At 45.1% G+C, this 19,855-nt stretch overlaps 1 protein-coding gene across 3 annotated transcripts; it reads left to right on the plus strand.

Annotated features, from left to right (window-relative positions):
* The first annotated feature begins 2,170 nt into the window (after positions 1-2,170).
* PPIE (peptidylprolyl isomerase E) lies at positions 2,171-18,114 on the plus strand. 3 transcript variants are annotated; one of them, XM_032247050.1, is made up of 10 exons: positions 2,171-2,251; positions 3,575-3,673; positions 5,192-5,235; positions 5,723-5,749; positions 7,651-7,732; positions 8,265-8,365; positions 9,765-9,888; positions 13,652-13,837; positions 17,325-17,467; positions 17,700-18,114. In XM_032247050.1, exons 1-10 carry the CDS (start codon positions 2,221-2,223, stop codon positions 17,766-17,768), a joined length of 906 nt encoding a protein of 301 aa, XP_032102941.1. In that variant the 5' UTR covers positions 2,171-2,220; the 3' UTR covers positions 17,769-18,114. The 3 variants fall into 3 exon arrangements, with proteins under 3 accessions (XP_032102941.1, XP_032102942.1, XP_032102943.1); XM_032247051.1 differs by having other exon boundaries at positions 2,171-2,243; XM_032247052.1 differs by lacking the exon at positions 2,171-2,251 and adding an exon at positions 2,280-2,303.
* Positions 18,115-19,855: the final 1,741 nt, after the last annotated feature.

Below are 19,855 nucleotides of genomic sequence, written 5' to 3' on the forward strand. Positions count from 1 at the left end.
GGGAGTTCTAGAGAATTTAAGTTTATTTTGAAGAAAGATCACCCTAGGCCAGGTGTAGTGGCTCACACCTGTAATCCCAGATCTTTGGGAGGCTGAGTGGGAGGATTGCTTGAGTCCAGGAGTTTGAGACCAGCCTGGGCAACATGGCAAGACCCCATCTTTGAAAAAAAAATAGCCCCGCATGGTGATGTACACCTGTGCTCCCAGTTGCTACTTGGGATGCTGAGGTGGGAGGATCACTTGAGGCTGGGAGATTGAGGCTGCAGTGAGCCATGATCATATCACTGCATTCCAGACTGGGTGAGAGACCCAGGCTGGAATGCAGTGACAGCGCCTGTCAAAAAAAAAAAAAATTACCTGGACAAGTGGATTGGAGGAACAGAGCCAATATCAACTCTTCCCCAGTTTGTGCCATTAACTCCTGGTCTCCAAGGTTCCAACCAATTCATTCTGGGCCTAGTGGTCAGAGCACTATTTAAAAGGACGTGACCATGTAACTGTTGTAACTCAGCAGCTTCTCAAAGCCCCCAAATCTTCCAGGTGGCTTACAGCATCCTCATGATGTGGCCCTCTGCCCACCTTTCCCATCTGATTATCATGCCCTCCACTCCACCACCCGTCTCTGGTCTTTTAGTTCCTTGAGTGTGCAGAAGCTGTCTCCTCCTCTCTCTGGCTCCTTCTTCTGAATTCAAATTAAATGTCACCTCAGGAAGGTCTTAACCCCCTGCTCTGTCTAAAATAGATGGTCCCATTATTTCCTACCATTATGTCCACGTGTAATTTATTTATTAGTGGGTTTAGTCCAAGATACTAGTCCAAACTGCACCATTTTGTAAGCTCCCTGCTATTTTGCAGACCTTGGTCAAAGTGAAACATTTCACAGGGGTCTGGGCTGTGAGAAACCTCCTGCCTAACCACGTGACCACAAGACGGACAAAGGCCCAACTAAAGCAACATCCCGGTCATATCTTGCTGGGCAAAGGTCCAAGGGATACCACGATGACATCCAACTGGAACAAGGGCCAAACCACATCTTCATGAGAACATCTTATCAATACCTTGCTGGGCGGTAAGCCATACTGCCTAGACCCCTCCCGCCCATACCTATAAATTGTTCCAGCCTGTAAACAGTGGTGGGCACTGGCATTAGGCTGGTTCCCCACTTCTGTAGGTTTTATGCTAGACATAAAGCCTGTGTTTGGTGTCGAGCCTCCGTGTGTGTGTGTGTGTGTGTGTGTGTGTGTGTGTGTGTGTGTTTCTTTAACCCTTGCCTTCCCTTCGAAACCTAACACAAGAGTCGGCAAACATTCTTCCTGAAGAGCCAGACGGTAAATATTATTGTAGGCTTTGCAGGCCATAGCTCTTCTGCCCTTGCAGCAGGAAAGCAGCCACAGTCATACTTATGGAAATTAGCGTGGCTGTGTCCCCATAAAGCTTTCTTTATGGACAGTGAAATTTTAATTTCACATTAATTTTCATGTGCTAAGAAAAAAAAAAAAAATATATATATATATAGAGAGAGAGAGAGAGAGACGGTGTTTCGCTGTTGTCTCTGGGGCTGGAGTGCAATGGCGCGATCTCCAGTCATTGCAACCTCCACCTCCTGGGTTCAAGCGATTCTCCAGCCTCAGCCTCCTGAGCAGCTGGGATTACAGGAGCCCGCCACCACGCCCAGCTAATTTTTATATTTTTAGTAGAGACGGGGTTTCACCATGTTGGCAAGGCTGTCCTCGAATTCCTGACCTCAAGTAATCCGCCCGCCTCAGCCTCCCAAAGTGCTGGGATTACAAGCGTGAGCCACCACGCCCGGGCAAGAAAATATTCTTAATTTTTTCCCAGCTATTTCAAAGGTAAAAAATCATTCTCAGCTCCTGGGTTATCAAAAAAAAAGACGCGCAGGTTGACCACGCACCGTAGTTTATCGTTTGCACAAAAGAGTCGGGTTGATTTGGCCAAGGTTTGCCTGCCCCAACACCATGAGCACGGGAAAGCGCCAGGACCACGTCCCTTTGTTCACCATGGCGCACCGCACACTGCCCCCGGTGCTTCCTGGTAGCGGGTTGCGGGTTGGACCAACGCCAGGGTGGGCGGGGTCTGAGAGGTAAGGGCTGCGGGGATGGGGCGGGGCCAGAGGGGGGCGGAACAGTGGGGAAGGGGGCGGGACAGTGGGAAAGGGGGCGGGCCGAGTGCTGGCTTCCGGCGGAAAAGCGCGCGAGCAACATGGCCACTACCAAGCGCGTTTTGTACGTGGGTGAGCAGGCAGTGGCGCTAGGCGGTGTCTGGGCGAACGCGACCCCCAGAGGGTCGGGGCGTGGGGTGGGACACGTCTCTGAACCAGGAGGACGGCGAGCAGCTGTCAAGGCTGGGTCTCTGGCGGTGGTCCTGGCGGTATAGCTCTGGCTTTAGTAGATGGTAGCAAACTAGAATAATCTTGGGAAAATGTAGATTTGAAACCGTAACTTCTCTGATTAAACTCCTTCAAAGGCTTCCCACTGTCCTCAGGAAAAAGTGCAAACTCTTTAGCGGTAGCCACTTCTCCAGCTTCTTTGCTTTGCTTCCTAATTCCCTGGGTCTCCCGAAGAATGACCCATTTGCTGCTAAGTGTCAGGCTGTTTCACACCTTTGGACCTCTGCTTTTGCGAACGCCCTTGCAGTGAACAGCCTTGCCGCACACCTCAGGTGTGTGAACCCGAGACGGAATTCTGACTTCCTAGCCGGCTGAGCTCCAACGGGCCCCGAGAAGCGTTAGAGGAATATTATGGTCCTCCAGATCCTCCTGTTAATTTGTTTTACAAATATCCAGTGCAGTGACGGCTCAGCCCCAGCCCCAGCCCCAGCCATAAGGGAAGGAGTTCCCAGACTAGCCAGAAAAGAAGTGGGAATTACCTCAGTAGCACACTTTTGATAAGCGCTGTAGTGGGGATGGACCACGATGATGGGGGCTTGGCTGCGGGACAAATGACCCATCTGGAGAAGTGAGGGCAAACTCTGGATGAGGTGATGCCAGAACTGATGAGCAGAAGTTAGGTACGTTACCAAAGCAGAAGCAAGGCTGTTCACTGCAAGGGAGTCGCAAAAGCAGAGGTCCAAAGGTGTGAAATAGCCTGACACTTGGGGGCAAGTGGGCTATTTTTCAGGAGACCCAAGGAATTGGGAAGCAAAGCAAAGAAGCTGGAGAGGTGGCTACCACTAAGGAGTTTGCACTTTATCCTGAGGACAGTGGGAAGTGTTTGAAGGAGTTTAAGCAGAGAATTTACGGGTTCAAATCTGCATTTTCCTAAGATCATTCTAGTAGGCTTTGTGGAATTGGTAGAGGGAATGGAGGCAGGGAGGTCAGTTGTGAAGCTATTGCAGTAAACCCATGACTAGATGAGAATCTGAAAGCAGGGTGAAGAGAGGAATGTTTTCATAAGTATGGATGGGCAGATATGAGAGGGTTGTGTGTGTGTGTGTGTGTACCCAAAGAACTGAATGGAAGGACCCTGTCTCCTGGCTAGCATGCTAACTGGGCTGCCAAGGACTTCTGCAAGAGTATGGAGATCAGTGGCTCAGAAGGGCCTTGGCTTATTTGCAGGTGGACTGGCAGAGGAGGTGGATGACAAAGTTCTTCATGCTGCATTCATTCCTTTTGGAGACATCACAGATATTCAGATTCCTCTGGATTATGAAACAGGTGAGTTATTTTAGTGTCTCTCACGTTCAGAATCCTCCTATTAGGAAAAGGCCTTAAAAAAAAATTAAAGTCACATCACAATTCTAAATATGTATTCTAAATATAGTTAGTATACACTACAGTTAAGTTCATGAAGGTGCCTGGTGACAGTGATCTTGATGGAGAAGGAATGTTCTGAGGCCATGTGGTTGTGAACTTTAAGTACTTTTCAGAGTCTTCAGCTGTTGGATTGAGATAAGACACGTTTTTCAGTAGACCAGTAGGGAGATAGGTTTGAACTACATTGAGATTTGAACGTGGTTTTAATCTACCTGGATGTTTGGTTCAATTCATTAACTTCAGAGGACAGTAAAGGAAAAAAACATGAAAAAAAGAAAAAAAATTAAAATTAATCTATCTGGATGGGTACCCTATCCCACCTGCTCCTACTTGGCAGCTGTGCTATTAAATGAGGCAGCAGGAAAGCCTACCCCCATAATGGCGGGCGGGGGTGGGGTTCTTGGCCTCTGAACACCTGAGTGGGTTTCCCTTCAGTTGGTATCACAGTTACCGTTCAGTTTTCTATTTTACCTCTGTTGTCATTTGTAGGATTGTAGTTTTAGGCCCAGTTTTATCATCGAACTTACATATGACTGTTAGCAAGGTCTTTAAACTGTCTGGGCCTGAGTAATTGTAAAATGGGAAGGTTATATTGGTTTTCTAAGGGCCCTTCTAGCTCTGAGTTCTATAATTAACATTGTTGTGCTTGGCCTTTCTAGTTAGTTCAGCATTTTCCTGAGGATAAAGACTGAACATCTTTATCAAGTTTTAGGATTCATGCTTTATGCACAGTTGATGCACAAAATGTATATTTGGATAGATAATTGAGGGGTCAAATGACTTGCTTTTTAAAATTAATTAGTTATTTTTTTTGAGATGGAGTCTCACTCTGTTGCCAGGCTGGAGTGCAGTGGCGTGATCTCGGCTCACTGCAGTCTTCGTCTCCTAGGTTCAAGCGATTCCCCTTCCTCAGCCTCAGTCCCACACTTGGGACTACAAGTGTGCACCACCGCACCTGGCTAATCTTTTTTTTTTTTTTTTTGTATTTTACTAGAGACGGGGTTTCACCGTGTTGACCAGGTTGGTCTCGATCTTCTGACCTCGTGATCCACCCATCTCAGCCTCCCAAAGTGCTGGGATTACAGGCGTGAGCCACTGCACCTGGCCATCTTTATTTTTCTAGTTGCCTTGCATGTAATAGTTAAGGTTTTAAGTTTGGCTTTGGTCGAATAATACTTATTTTAAAGATTAAAAATACAGTTTGTTATTTAGCTATGTCCATTAAAAAAACAAAGTTTATTATTGCTTAAAGTATTGTTTAAGAATAATCAAAGAATGAGATTCCTTCTTCTTAAATAACTATTGGATAGAATTACAGATGTTTAGATAGGGCATGTAACTGACTTCACTTTGTGACCATCCTGTTTCTTCCGATTGCCCCACATAGTAATTACTTGTTTTTGTTTTTCCATTTTGCAGAAAAGCACCGAGGATTTGCTTTTGTTGAATTCGAGTTGGCAGAGGTGAGAGTCTGTGTTACTAGTGTTTAGTCATTGGTTTGTGGTAGTGTTACTGATTACAAAGGAAGCTTTTTACCATTTGATTAGGCTGTTGGGCCTTAAGCTGATACTGCCAGAGAGATCAGAATTAAGTGTTGTTCTAAGAAAAGCTTCCCTCACATAATCAGACTGGACTGTGAATAACACGTCAGACCTTCTTCCAGGCCCTCCCCTTCTTGCCCTGCAGTGGAGCTCCTAGACCTCTGTTCATTGAGCATTCTTGCCTGGCAGCAGTGGTGATTATTTCTTGTGCCTTCAACTAGATGGCAGATTGTTGCACCACCAGCTCTAAAATCAGCCAGGAAGGGCTCTTTGTTAGAAACACACACAACCTAGGCAAGAAATGTAGAGGTGGCATTTTCCTAGATTTTTGCTTCTGAGTATGTGTTTAGACATCATAAGAAGTGTTTGGCTGCAAGCCTAAACTTGCACCTTTGTCTTTCCTTGGCAGGATGCTGCAGCTGCTATCGACAACATGGTATGGCTGGGAATCTTTGTTATAGCTGAAATTGCTTTTTGGTGGTACAGAGGGTCCTTAGTCATATGTCAGTTTCCTGGACTTCCAAAGTTACAAGGTTACAAGGGGAGGTAAAAATTCTCATGTGAAAATATTCACTGTGAATTGATCACTTATAAAACCAGTTCTTAGACTCCCTTCCCATTTAACAATAATGTAAGTACTCATCTTCCTTGTTGATCAATCTCTCACTGGCTGTCCCATGTGTAGGATGGTAAATTGCAAACAGCGCAAATTGATTGCACAGTGTAACTGCATATTTTGCAAAATAGCAAGATTTCATGAACTATTAGACCAATTTACAATTGAGAAGAGAAATTTAATTATGACAGCTGCAAATCACTGATACAAATGATTTGGATATTTTGGAAAGATCCTTGGGAAAAATGATAATGCTCTTTAGTGTTTGTGCCCTCCTTGAGATCCTTTTAATTTTCATGTCTGATATGAAGTGCAAAGATACCATACTGTTGACAGAATTTTGTTGGAAAAAATACTTCAAACAGTGCCTGTTACTTTTTTTTTTTTTTTAAACAGTCTTGAACTCCTAGGTTCAAGCAGTCCTGCCTTCTCAGCCTCCCAAGTAGCTGGAATTACAGGCTCAAGCCAACAGGGCTACCTATTATATTTCTTTTTTTTTTTTTTTTTTTTGAGATGGAATCTCACTCTGAAGCCCAGGCTGGAGTCTAATGATGTGCAATCTTTGCTCACCGCAACCTCTGCCTCCTGGGTTCAAGTGATTCTCTTGCCTCAGCCTCCCGAATAGCTGGGATCACAGGCATGTGCCATCACACCTGGCTAAGTTTTATATTTTTAGTAGAGATGGGGTTTCACCATGTTGGCCAGGCTGGTCTTGAACTCCTGACCTCAGGTGATCCACCTGTCTCGGCCTCCCAAAGTGCTAGAATTAAAGGCATGAGCCACCGCACCCAGCCTGTTACATTTCTTTCTACTAGTTAATGCATAGTTAATCCTGAATATTAATTGTAAGAAACTTATTTTTAGTTTCATTACAGTAGTTTCCCAATCAAACCTTTTATAATTTTCACTTTTACCATGAAATCTTCATCACTACTTTAAGTGGATTCACATTAAGTGACCTTTCCTGATACTGATATTATCTTTAGATAATGAAATGTTCTTTTATTCCTTGTTCTGTTATCCATTCACCAAACGTATTCCTCAGCTGTCAGAGATCATTTTTCTTTCACTTCAGAGCTTATCTTTGCTGGGTGTGGTGGCTTATGCCGGTAGTCCCAGCACTTTGGGAGGCTGAGGTGGGTGGATTACCTGAGGTCAGGAGTTCGAGACAAGCCTGACCAACATGGAGAAACCCCATCTCTACTAAAAATACAAAAAATTAGCTGGGTGTGGCAGCGCATGCCTGTAATCCCAGCTACTTGGGAGGCTGAGGCAGGAGAATCGCTTGAACCTGGTAGGCGGAGGTTACAAGTTTGAGCCATTGCACTCCAGCCTGGATAACAAGAGCAAAACTCCATCTCAAACCCCCTCCCCCCACAAAAAAAAAACAAAATGAAAACAAAGCTTATCTTGACTTTTGAAGGTGAACTCAGATACTGGGAAACTGCATTTATTCTTGTAATTTTGGAGTGTTCTGAATCCAGAGTTACTTTTGGTAATAGAGGTCTTTGTGTGCTGGTATGAAAGAAAGGTGGGTGTGTGATGGTTCTAGAGTTCCCTGCAAGTCACAGGTGGCTTTGGGGTGGGTGCATAGCTTACTGGTAGGGGCTCAGGGATTAACGGAGGACAAATCATGAGTGCGTCTCAGAAGTATATGGAAAGCTGGCTGGCTCTCTGTTAACCTAAGAGAGTTTAAGCAGCTGGATTTTCAATCTTTACAGAATGAATCTGAGCTTTTTGGACGTACAATTCGTGTCAATTTGGCCAAACCAATGAGAATTAAGGAAGGCTCTTCCAGGCCAGGTGAGTAGGAGCAACTTCTAGATTCCCTGTGATGTTCAGCAATTTGGCCTTAGTTGCATTTTTTGTCTCTATTTACTTGGAAGTCAGTGCTCTAACTGCTGCTTCCTGGTAGATAGGAGTAGATGATGGTTCACATCGGGAGGGGCATGCACCACCTTTGTAGGGAAACAAAAAGTGAGTTTGAGCTTCTCAGCAAAGCCAGAGTAATTGTTTTTGTTATGAGAGAAATTCCTGCTTGATCTCATCTTTCCCAGTTTTCTTGATATTCCATTCTTGGGGTACTCCATCAAGGGCTGAAACCAGCAAAGGCTATACCTTTGCTTTCAGCATACCTACTTACCTTAGCCCTACTGAGAGCTGGACTTAACGGCCAACATTCTGGGTGGGAACTTTCCTTACCCCTGGGAGTTCTCAGTGGGGAATTGTCTGGCATAGAGGCCACATAGCGTCTTCCACTTTGCTGACCAAAGCAGATACTTTTCAGTTCAAGCTGATAGCTTGAATTAACATTTGCTTGATTCTTTTCTTTCAGTTTGGTCAGATGATGACTGGTTGAAGAAGTTTTCTGGGAAGACACTTGAAGAGAATAAAGAGGAAGAAGGGTCAGAGCCTCCCAAAGCAGAGACCCAGGAGGTGAGAATGAAGTCTCCTGCTTTTAGAGGATAGGCTGGCACTGTCTGCAGGAGACTTTTTTTTTTTTTTCAAGTTTTAATGGAAATTTGCAGATACATATACCAAAGTGGAGGGAATGAATAATGAATTCTTAGTACTTTGGTAAAGTCAGTATTGAGTGAATTTGAGGGCAAAGCTTTGGGTCTCTCGTCCACGTTGTGTTCTATGTGATGAGTGTCTCAGCTCTGCTCAGGTATGGATTTGTGATTGTCTGAGGTGCTGCTCTTCATCCCTCCTGATCAGTCCCCCTCCTTCACTGAGGAGTTTGGCATGAGGCTCATGGTCTTCCTATTCCTGTGCTAATGCAGGGGTGACAGGATAGGGTAGTGCTACCTTCCTTTACCCTGTACATGGGTTCATGGTTCTCCAGTCCTAAGAGAACCTGCTGGGGCACTTCCCCCTGATTCTCAGCATAGGTCTCTGACAGTTGCTTCTTGGACTTCCCCTCCTCCAGGTACCTTGTGAGTGTTGTCATTCTTCTGTATTTCTTTGTTGGCTCATGGTTTCTGTCTTTTCTCTCAGCTGAAACAGTAGCAGTCAGTCTGTAATTTTATGCAGCCTCTCTTATGCTGTTGACCTTCATGGTCTGTTTCTAGTCCTGAGCTTCAGATATTTCTGCCTGCAAGTCTCATAGGCAGCCTAAGTTTGCCTAAAATGAATCCCCAGCTTCTCTAATCCTGTCTTCTGTGATCTCAGTCTTGGCTAATTTGCTACCATTCATCCACACATTGGCCCAAGCCAAAAATTTGGATGGAAAGCAGAACTCATAAAGTGGCCATCACACTCAGTGGAGTCCCCCTGAATCACCCTGTATCCTCTGCTTAGTCTTATCTACTTAGAGCACAAAGCAAGGCCCAGCATCCTCCACTGTCTTCTGAGCACTTAGATCTGAGCAAGAGGGCTGCCCCCTTGCTTCTATGTAGCCAGCCGTATGTGCAGGGCCAAGCATAGGGGAGGAGGTGGTGGGACATGGTCTGCCTAACTAGAGGACAGTGTGTGGGCTGGAACTGGCATTTGAAGATGTTGAGAGTTGTGGATCATAGGCCAGAAAAGCGCTGTTCTGTGACTGTAAAGCAAGAGGAGGAAGCCGATACGTCTGAGGGCAAGCCTGATGAGATGACATGCCTGTGTGTGGGGCTCAGGTTAGCCAGTACTGAGGTCTCCTGTCACTGGGCATCCAGCAGGGCGCCACGACTGTGGCCCCTGCCTCCTGCAGCCCTGTCAAGGCCAAGGCCTTCCCCGTCAGCACTTGCTCCAGCCTGCTCATTGGAGCTGTGTTCTGGATGGGTGTGTAGAATACTCAGCTCCTACTTGGGGCATCAGGGAGCTCTCTCTAACTAGCAATTTCTTCTGCACCTAGGGAGAGCCTGCTGCTAAAAAGGCCCGGTCAAATCCTCAGGTGTATATGGACATCAAGATTGGGAACAAGCCGGCCGGCCGAATCCAGATGCTCCTGCGTTCTGACGTTGTGCCCATGACAGCAGGTGAGCGGAACGCCGGGGTCAGGAAGGCGGGAGGCTGGTGGCTGAGCAGTGAGCCTTTCCCAGGTTCTTGCCACTTTACTTCTTGTGCCCTTGATATTGCTTCTGACCTAAGTTGATTTGAGGCATCTCAGATCCTGGGATCTAGTAACAGATGAGTCAGAGCAGGTGTTTTTGAAGCTTTATAAGTGCTGGCTTACTACTTTTTAATAATCATTTTTTAAAAATACAAATAAATAATGTATTTTTTTTTAAAAAAAGAATACCATACATATATATTCCAATAATAATTAAGACAATAAATTGAAAACTTAAGTTGTTTTCCCTCCTCTACATCCAGTCCTGAATTCTAGAAGTAACTAGTGCTTTTATTGAGTATTCGTTGTAACTTATTAAATATTGACTCTATTTATTCTCTTTTTAATATAAATTTTATTATTATCTAGACATATAAAGAGTGAATTCAACTTTACAAAGCTTGTTTTGGAAAAACAGTCATCCCCTGGTGCTGTCCCTATGCCCTGCTGCCAACACCATTTGCTGTTCCTCAGAGGAGCCGATTTCAACTCTTATGTCTTTTGATTTTTATTTCCATGTTGATAGATAACAGGTTTATATTTCTACTTCCTGTTTTCCATTTTAAGCATTATCTTCTGATTTTCTACTTCAGAGGATGAGGAATTAGTTTTTAAAAATCCCCTTCTCTGCCCCTGTATAGGTACCATAATTTTGGTTAGGTCCTAAATTATTTTAACAATGTAGGCACCATGTGATAACTTCCTTTCATGCACAGCATTTTGTTTTGCCTGGAATCGATAATTGCCTTGTTTGTGCAGTTTTTGATGTAATCATTCCTGATTTTCTCCCAGATTATCCTGCTGGGGGCTTTGCATCCAGGTGTCTGCATCTTGTTAAGCAGAGATGAGGGCATGGCTGAATGCCTCAACATTCAGTATATAAGCTTTCATGTAATCTCTATTTGTCGTTACATACCTCAGCCCTTACTACGTGTAGGATATCCTAGTCCAGAGACCCCCTGCTTTAACCTACTGAAGACTAGACCCCCAGCTGGCTACCAGGTGGGGGAGGGTGGCCCCCAGCTGCAGAGTCAGGGAGAGGAGCCCAAGGATTAACCACTTTCTTATACAGGCTTTCAGCCAAACTTACTGTCTCCAGGATTACCTGCACCTGTTTCTCTGAGCTTTTGGAGTGCAAACTGAGTTGCTTCTTGGCTTTTACCAGCTTAATATTCAGCTTTCTTGGGTCTGCTTTATCATTTAGGACTCATCTATTTGTTTTCTAATTTCAGAAATGTTCGTTGCTATTGTCTCTTCCTCCCCGATTTTTAAGTTTTAAAATGTACATTTTATTTGCATTAATTACTGTTAATTAATTAATTTCGCTGTTCAAAATTTTTTAATCACCCTAAACAAAACCTCTTATTTTATTTATTTTATTATTTTATTTTATTCTTTGAGATGGAGTCTCACTCTGTTACCCAGGCTGGAGTGCCCTGGCACGATCTCAGCTCACTGCAGCCTCTACCTCTCAGGTTCAAGCGATTCCCCTGCCTTAGCCTCCTGAGTAGGTGGGATTACAGGCATGCACCACCATGCCTGGTTAATTTTTGTCTTTTTAGTAGAGACGGGTTTCACCATGTTTGTCAGGCTGGTCTCAAACTCCTGACCTTGTGATCTGCCCGCCTCGGCCTCCCAAACTGCTGGGATTGCAGACGTGAGCCACCATGCCCAGCCCAAAACCTCTTATTATTAAAGGTACCTATTAAACAATAACTCCCCATTTTCTTCTCCCCTTAGCTTCTGATAACCTCTAATCTTTGTGTCTATGAATTGGCCTATCCTAGATTTTTCATATAAGTGGAATCACACAATAGCTATCCTTTTTCATGCCTTATTTTGCATAGCATAATGGTTTCAAGGTTCTTCCATTACCATTTAGCAGTGCTGCATACCTTTTTATGGCTGAATAATATTGTTATATTTGGAATAAATATCTTGTTTATTCATTTATTGATGGATACTTGCACATTGTTTTCATCTTTTGACTTATTTGTAAATAATGCCTGTGTGAATATCCACATATAAGTATATGTTTAAATCCCTATTTTCAATTCTTTTAGATATATATGCCTAGGAGTGGAAATGCTTAGTCATATGGTAACTCTATATTTAACTTTTTGTGGAAATGCCAAACTATTTTCCCTAGTGGCTGGGTTATTTTACATTTCTACTAGCAATGTATGAATGTTTCAATTTATTCACGTCTTCTTTTTCTTTTTTTTTTTTTTTTTATTGAGATGGAGTCTTGCACTGTCGCCCAGGCTGGAGTACGGTGATGCCATATTGGCTCACTGCAGCCTCCGTCTTCTGGGTTCAAGTGATTCTCGTGCCTCAGCCTCCCAAGTAGCTGAGATTAAAGGCGCCTGCCACCATGCCCAGCTAATTTTTTGTTTTTAGTAGAAATGGGGTTTCACCATCTTGGCCAGGCCGGTCTCACACTCCTGATCTTGTGATCCACCTGCCTCGGCCTCCCAAAGTGCTGGGATTACAGGTGTTAGCCACTGTGCCCGGCCAACATCTTCTCTTAACAGTTGTGAAATGGTATCTCATTGTAGTTTTTATTTTTATTCCCTACTGACTAATGATGTTGAGCATCTTTTCATGTGTTTGTTGGCCATTTGTATATCTTCTTTGGAGAAATATCTCTTCAAATCTCTGGCTCATTTATTAACTGGATTGTTTGGGGGTTTTTTTGTCTGTCTGTTTGTTTTGAGAGACAGGGTCTTGCTCTGTCTCCCAGGCTGGAGTGCAGTGGCGAGGTCATGGCTTACTATAGCTTTGGACCCTTGACCTCCAGTGATCTTCCTCCCTTGGCCTCCCAAAGCACTGGGATTACATCATGCCTGGCCTTTTTGTTGTTGAATTATAAGAGTTCATTATACATTTTGAATATTAAACCCTTATTAAATATGATTTGCAAATAAGCATTCTCCCATTCTGTGGGTTGCTTTGCCCTCTACTGGTATAGTTCTTTGATGCATGTCTTAAAATTTGATAAAATCTAATTATCTATTTTTTCTTTTACCTATGCTTTTGGTGTGATATTTAAGAAACCATTGCCAAATCCAGAGTCATGAAGATTTGCCCATATGTTTTCTTCTAAGATCCTTTGTTTTTTATTTTAAAGAATCAGTTTGCTACGTGGTTTTGGAAGGGAACAGAGCTAGTATATGTATATTCAATCCCCTTTCATCAGAATCTCCTATAGCAGCAGGAGGTTCTGTCTCCTGCAGAGTAGTGGCTCACACCTGTAATCCTAGCACTTTGGGAGGCCGAGGTGGGCGGATCATCTGAGGTCAGGAGTTCCAGACCAGCTTGACCAGCATGGTAAAACCCCGTCTCTACTGAAAATACAGAATTAGCCAGGTGTATGGCGCACACCCGTAGTCCCAGCCACTCGGGAGGCTGAGGCAGGGGAATGGCTTGAGCCCAGGAGGTAGAGGCTGCAGTGAACTGAGATTGCGCCATTGCATTCCAGCCTAAGTAACAAGAGTGAAACTGTGTCTCAAAACAAAAGAATCCCTTTTGGTCCTTACAAGGTTAGTACTGCAAGGGTATATTATAATGAGTGTCTCTTATTTTTAAACAAAAATACGAACATTAAACAAAACAGTTTTTCTGAGGTTTTGCTTGTTTTATTTTGTTTTATTTTTTAACCTCAGCGCTCTTTCCTTTTTCAATTCCAGAGAATTTCCGCTGCCTGTGCACCCATGAAAAGGGCTTTGGCTTTAAGGGAAGCAGCTTCCACCGCATCATCCCCCAGTTCATGTGCCAGGGCGGTGATTTCACAAACCACAATGGTACTGGAGGCAAGTCCATCTATGGGAAGAAATTCGATGATGAAAACTTTATCCTCAAGCACACAGGACCAGGTAGGAGCCAGTTGGCATATGGTGGCAAGGGAGACTGGGCGAGGGTGGGATGGCCATGCAGGACGGAAGGGCGGGCTGTGGTTCTGGCTGAGGGACGAAGAGTCTGGAGGAGACACAGCCACCAGACACCGGAGAAGCATGCAGCCTCTCTAGGGTGGCGTCAGCTTGCTTACATTCAGGTACTGTCCATCCCCAGCCATGTCCACACTTTCTCTTAACCCACCTTGGATTCTGGTCTGCCATTGCATGCTCTTATGCCCTCAACCCCACTACTCTCCCTGCCTCCGCCATCAGATTTACTTAGTAAAATCTCAGTGGTTAGTCCCACACCAATGAGAGAAGAAACACAGAATTGTACTGAACGATCCCATTTGAAATTTGTAACTATAGTTCTTAAGGGGGCCCTGGCCAACCTGACCAGATTTCCCCACTTGATGCTCAGTCCCAATCAGAGATGATGTGTCCATGCCTGTCTTCACTCCTGAAGCCCTCATATCATCACCTTCCTGCCTCATCTAATGCTTCGCCTCCTGCATCTCTCTACTCGTGCATGCTCTGACTTTCTTCCAGTTACAGAGGATGAGCTGTCTCTCCTGAGGCCAGCCCCTCCGCCTGTGGACTGGATCTTGTCCCTCTCCTCTACTTAGGAACATGGCTTCTAAAGTTGTCCCCCTCTTGTAATCCATTTCCCCTGCTCTGCTAGATCAGTCCATTAGCATGAAAGCATGCAGTTATCAACCTTTAAAAGAATCTTCGTCCTTCGACCCTTGTTCCCTCTCCAGCTATCACCCATGCCTCTGGTCCCCCTGTTAGCATAACTTCTTGAAAACATGGTACAGACTTGCTGCCTTCGTGTTTTCTGTAAGCCCTTCTAGCCAGACTTCTAGTCCCATCTTACCATTGAAACCACTCTTGCCAAAGATACCAGTAGCAAGAGTAGTGATCATCTTATCCCACCTCCCAGACCGCATCTCACCTCTCAGGAGCATTTCATACTACAGGTTGAGTGTCCCTTTCCTGAAATGCTGGGACCAGAGGTATTTTGGATTTTGGAATATTTGCATTATACTTACCAGCTGGACATCCTAAATCTGAAAATCTCAATCTGAAATGCGCCAATGAGCATTTCCTTTGAACATAATGTTAGTGCTCAGGAAGTCAGATTTTGGAGCATTTTGGATTTTGGATTTTCACATTTGGGATGCTCAGCCGGTATTAGCTCTGTGCTCCTTGACTTTTCACTTGGCTGGCAGGACTCCTTCCTCCTCTCGTCTCCTTTTACCTAGTTGGCTGCTTTATCTGTCTTTGCTGTCTCCTTCTTTTCCTGACCCCTAAACGCTGAAGTGCCTCAGAGCCCAGTCTTTTGTTCTCCACAAGCCTGTTACCCACTGCTCCCTTTTTCTAACTGGTGGTTTGTAGGGCCCTTCTTTACTATGCTGAACTGACATGCATAGATGACCCACATCATTATTTTAAAAATCAATATTAATCTATAATAGGGAAGAACATCAAAGGAAATAAACAAATTTGTGTAATAAGTGAATATGTTTCTAGATGTACATGCTTAAACACAGCTGTGTCAGAACACAAAGTGAATTATTCAGGTGTCTGCACCTATACTCAGATGCAGCAGTTAGAAATGTAGATGGGAGTGTCACCTGGCAACTTAAATACTAGGAGCAGTGATGCTGTTGGTGATATGGCCTTGTGAAATAGTAGAAAAAGTTGATTAGATTCCAAAGTAAAGAACAGTCTGTTGATTTATATAGTAGTTACATTCCTAGAAGATTCCATGCAAAACCAAAAAAACTCTAAAACTTTGGGCTTATATGTATAATTGAATTATGTTTTAGGTGTAGATAACTGTAAACACATTTTTAATCTATACCAATATCTGGCAGGACATTCATTGTTTTGTTTTTGTTGTTATTGTTGTTTGGTTTTTGTTTTTTGAGACAGGGTCTCTTTCTGTTGCCTAGGCTGGAGTGCAGTGGTGCAGGATGACTCACTCCAGCCTCAACCTCCTCAGCTCAAGCAGTCCTCCTGCCTCAGCCTCCCAAGTAGCTGGGATGACAGTTGCATGCCACCCATAATGCCCAGCTAATTTTTAAGTTTTTTGTAGACATGGGGTTTCATTATATTGCCCAGGCTATCCTAGAACTCTTAGCTTCAAGTGATCCTCCCACCTCAGCCTCCCAAAGTGCTGGATTACAGGCATGAGCAGCCTGTAATCCATACCCAGCCCCTAGCAGGATGTTTGAAAGACCAAGAGGATATGAGACACTTCATTGTGCCAGACATTGCAGAACACCTAATTCTAAGCCCCCACCTGCTAAATGCCAGTGGCACCCCCACAGTATTTCTGACAGTCAAAAACACTTTCAAGCCAGGCGTGGTGGCTCATGCCTGTACACTCAACATTTTGGGAGGCTGAAGTGGCAACCCAAAGCCAAAGTATCATGTGAATTCAGGAGTTCAAGACCAGCCTGAATAACATAGTAAGACCCTGTCTCTACCAAAAAAAGAGTTAAAAAAATTAGCCAAGTGTGGTGGTGCATACCTGTAGTCCCGGCTACTTGGGAGGCTGAGGTGAGAGGATTTCTTGAACCCCAGAGATTGAGGATGCAGTGAGCTGTGATTGTACCACTGTACTCCAGCCTGGGTGACAGAGCAATCCCCATCTCAAAAAAAAAAAAAAAAATTCAAATTTCCAAAGGTTTCCTTGGGACAGGACACCAACCCCACTGAGAAGCAGTGCCCTAAGCAGTCACACCCAGTCCCAGAGCTTTCGGCAGAATCTCTTGAGTTAAGCTCGTGCACGTTGATGTCTCCATGCTGATGGCTCCCTGAGCTCCAGACCCCTGTCCAACTACCTGCCTGTTGTCTTCACTGGGTATCCCACAAGCATCTCACACTTCACATGTCTGAAACAGTTCTTAGTCTTCTCTCTGAAACTCTTCCTCTCCACTTCCCTGTTTCAATAAATGATGTCACTATCCACTTAGCCGCTTGGTCAGAAACTTAGGAGTCTTGTGGACACACACATACACACACACATACATACACACATGTACACAGATACACACATATACATGAACATTCTCTTAGGTGACAAATGTCCATAAGGCCTCATTTTCCTAGCTGTCATTTTTGAATAACTCTTTTCCACTGATTGTGAGCTCCACCAGGGCTGGACTGTTTTCTGCTCATCAGTGTTCCCAGGGTTTAACAGAGACCTGGTTACCAAGTAGACACTTAACTGTTAAATAAATGAATGAAGAACAGACCAGTATAAAGTGATTGAAACACCTCATTCACCATTTCATTGACTGTTAACTGAATCGAAGATAAGGTGGCCATATTTGCATGTGGTCTGCATCCCGGAGTCTGAGCCTGCCTCTCTGAAGGGCTGCTGTCAGTCTGCACAAACGTCCTTTAAGGGCTGGTAGACAGGGTTGGGGGAGCTGATGGTTGTTCTCTCCCCCAGGTCTACTCTCCATGGCCAACTCTGGCCCAAACACCAATGGCTCCCAGTTCTTCCTGACATGTGACAAGACAGACTGGCTGGATGGCAAGCACGTGGTGTTTGGAGAGATCACTGAAGGCCTGGATGTCTTGCGGCAAATTGAGGTATATGGCCAGGAACGGGCCTCCTCACCCAGGCTCTTGGAGCACAGCCCTGTGGGAGGGCTGGAGAGGTTCTGTGACCTCAGAGAGATGGCCAGGGCCTGTGTCCAGGGGGAGGGGCTGCTGCTGCCCAGGTTCCAGGGTGGAAGTGGGCAAATGGGCAGGCAGGGGTTTGCGTCTGTAAATTACTGTCAGTCTCCCCCCTCACTCCCTTATTTCTGTTCTGCCCACAAAGGCCCAGGGCAGCAAGGACGGGAAGCCAAAGCAGAAGGTGATCATCGCCGACTGTGGGGAGTACGTGTGAGGCGACATTCTCTCTGCTTCCCCCTCCGTTCTTGCCCCTGCACATCCAGGAAGGAGCTGGCAGCCTCAGAGGAGGCAGCACTGAGGGTGCTTGTTTGAAGCAAGCAGCATTTGTGGTATGAGCACTTCCTCAGCGCCCACTTGGAGCAGCTCCTCTGCGGGCACAGCCTGGACTAGTCCCAAGCATGGCTGTGGGCCCAGGAGCCAGCACAGGTGCACCCTTCCACCATGGGCAGGCTATGCAAAAGGCCACTGGCTTTTCTCAGCATTTGCTGCTGGGCCTGTCCTGGGCCTACCAATGTGGCTCTTTAGTGTTTTCTTTGCTAAAATAAACCCTAGTTCTTATACTGCTGCTTCCTGCTAGTTCTTGGGAGTTGTCAGAGATTGTGTCTGTGGCTAAGCTGGACCCCCAAGGCAGGCTGTTGAAAGGGGAAAGCAGAGCATCTTTCCTGTAGCTTTTGTTTCCTCCCTTGGGCCGATCCCCTTCAATGTCAAGTGACGTATCATCACGGCAGGCATCCATGTCAGGGCAGTGGAAATTAAAGACAGCAGAAAGTTCCTGTCTTTTGCTGCCTCTGCTTCTAAACCCAGCTGCTGGTCTTACAGCCAGCAAGTGTACTCTTAATGGTTCATTTGTTTATTTGTTCACTTTCTTTTTTTTAAATTTTTTATTTTTAAAGACGGGGTTTCACCATGTTGGTCAGGCTGGTCTTGAACTCCCGACCTCAGGTGATCCGCTCGCCTTGGCCTTCAAAGTGCTTAGATTACAGGCGTGAGCCACCATGCCCGGCTATTTGTTCACTTTCATCCTACAGATTTTGAAAAATGAAATTTTTATAACTCAGAGTGCCTTCTCTGTGCCAAGTACTATATCTATGCCCATTTGTCAGGAGACAGGAGGCCAACAAATTACATGCGCCTAATCCAGCACGCTGCCTGTTTTTGTGAATCAGGTTTTATTGGAACACAGCCACATCTATTTATTTACATTTTGTCCATGGTGGTTTCTTACTGCAGTGGCAGAGTTGAGTAGGGGGTATGGCCTGTATAGACACAATACAGGCTATGGTTCCTGTATTAGGGTTTTCTAGAGACACAGAACCAATAGGATGTGTACATATGTAGAGAGATTTATTTTAAGGAACTGGCTTGGGCATTTGTAGGAGTTGGCAAGTCTGGAATCTGCACGACAGGCCAACAGGCTGGAGGCTCAGGAAAAAAACTGATGTTTGCAGTTCAAGTCTGAGGCAGCTTGGAAGCAGAATTTCTTCCTCCGGTGATCTCAGTCTTTTAAGAATTTCAACTGATGAGTCCCACCCACATTATGGAGGGTAATCTGCTTTACTCTCTACTGACTTAAATACTAAGCCATCTAAAAAATAGGCCAGGCGGCCAGGTGAGGTGGCTCACGCCTGTAGTCTCAGCACTTTGGGAGGCTGAGGTGGGCAGATCACGAGGTTAGGAGTTCAAGACCAGCCTGGCCATCATGGTGAAACCCTGTCTCTACTAAAAATACAAAAATTAGCTGGGCATGGTGGTATACACCTGTAAGCCCAGCTACTCGGGAGACTGAGGCAGGAGAATTGCTTGAACCACCAGGACCTGGGAGGCAGAGGTGGCAGTGAGCTGAGATCACACCATTGCACTCCAGCCTGGGCTACAGAGGGAGACTGTCTCAAAAAAAAAAAAAAAAAAATTGGCCAGGCATAGTGGCTTGTGCCTGTAATTCCAGCACTATTGGGAAGCTGAGGCAGGAGGATCACTTGAGCCTAGGAGTTCAAGACCAGCCTGGGCAATGTAGTGAGACTCTCTAGGGGGAAAAAAAAAAAAGCCAGGTGTGGTGGTGCACAGCTATAGCTCCAGCTACTCAGAAGTCTGAGGTGGGAGGATCGCTTGAGCCTGGGAGGTTGAGGCTGCAGTCAACCATGATCATGCCACTGTACTCCAGCCTGGGTGACAGAGTGAGACCCTGTCTCGAAAAAAAACATCATCACAGCAGCATCTAGACTAGCGTTTGACTAAAAACTGGATGCCATGGCCTAGCCAAACTGACACACAAAATTCACCATCACAGTCCCAAGGCCTAAA

This window comes from Sapajus apella, unplaced genomic scaffold (assembly GCF_009761245.1).
Source record: "Sapajus apella isolate SASKATOON/1434 unplaced genomic scaffold, GSC_monkey_1.0 scaffold62, whole genome shotgun sequence".
Taxonomy (NCBI): domain Eukaryota; kingdom Metazoa; phylum Chordata; class Mammalia; order Primates; family Cebidae; genus Sapajus; species Sapajus apella.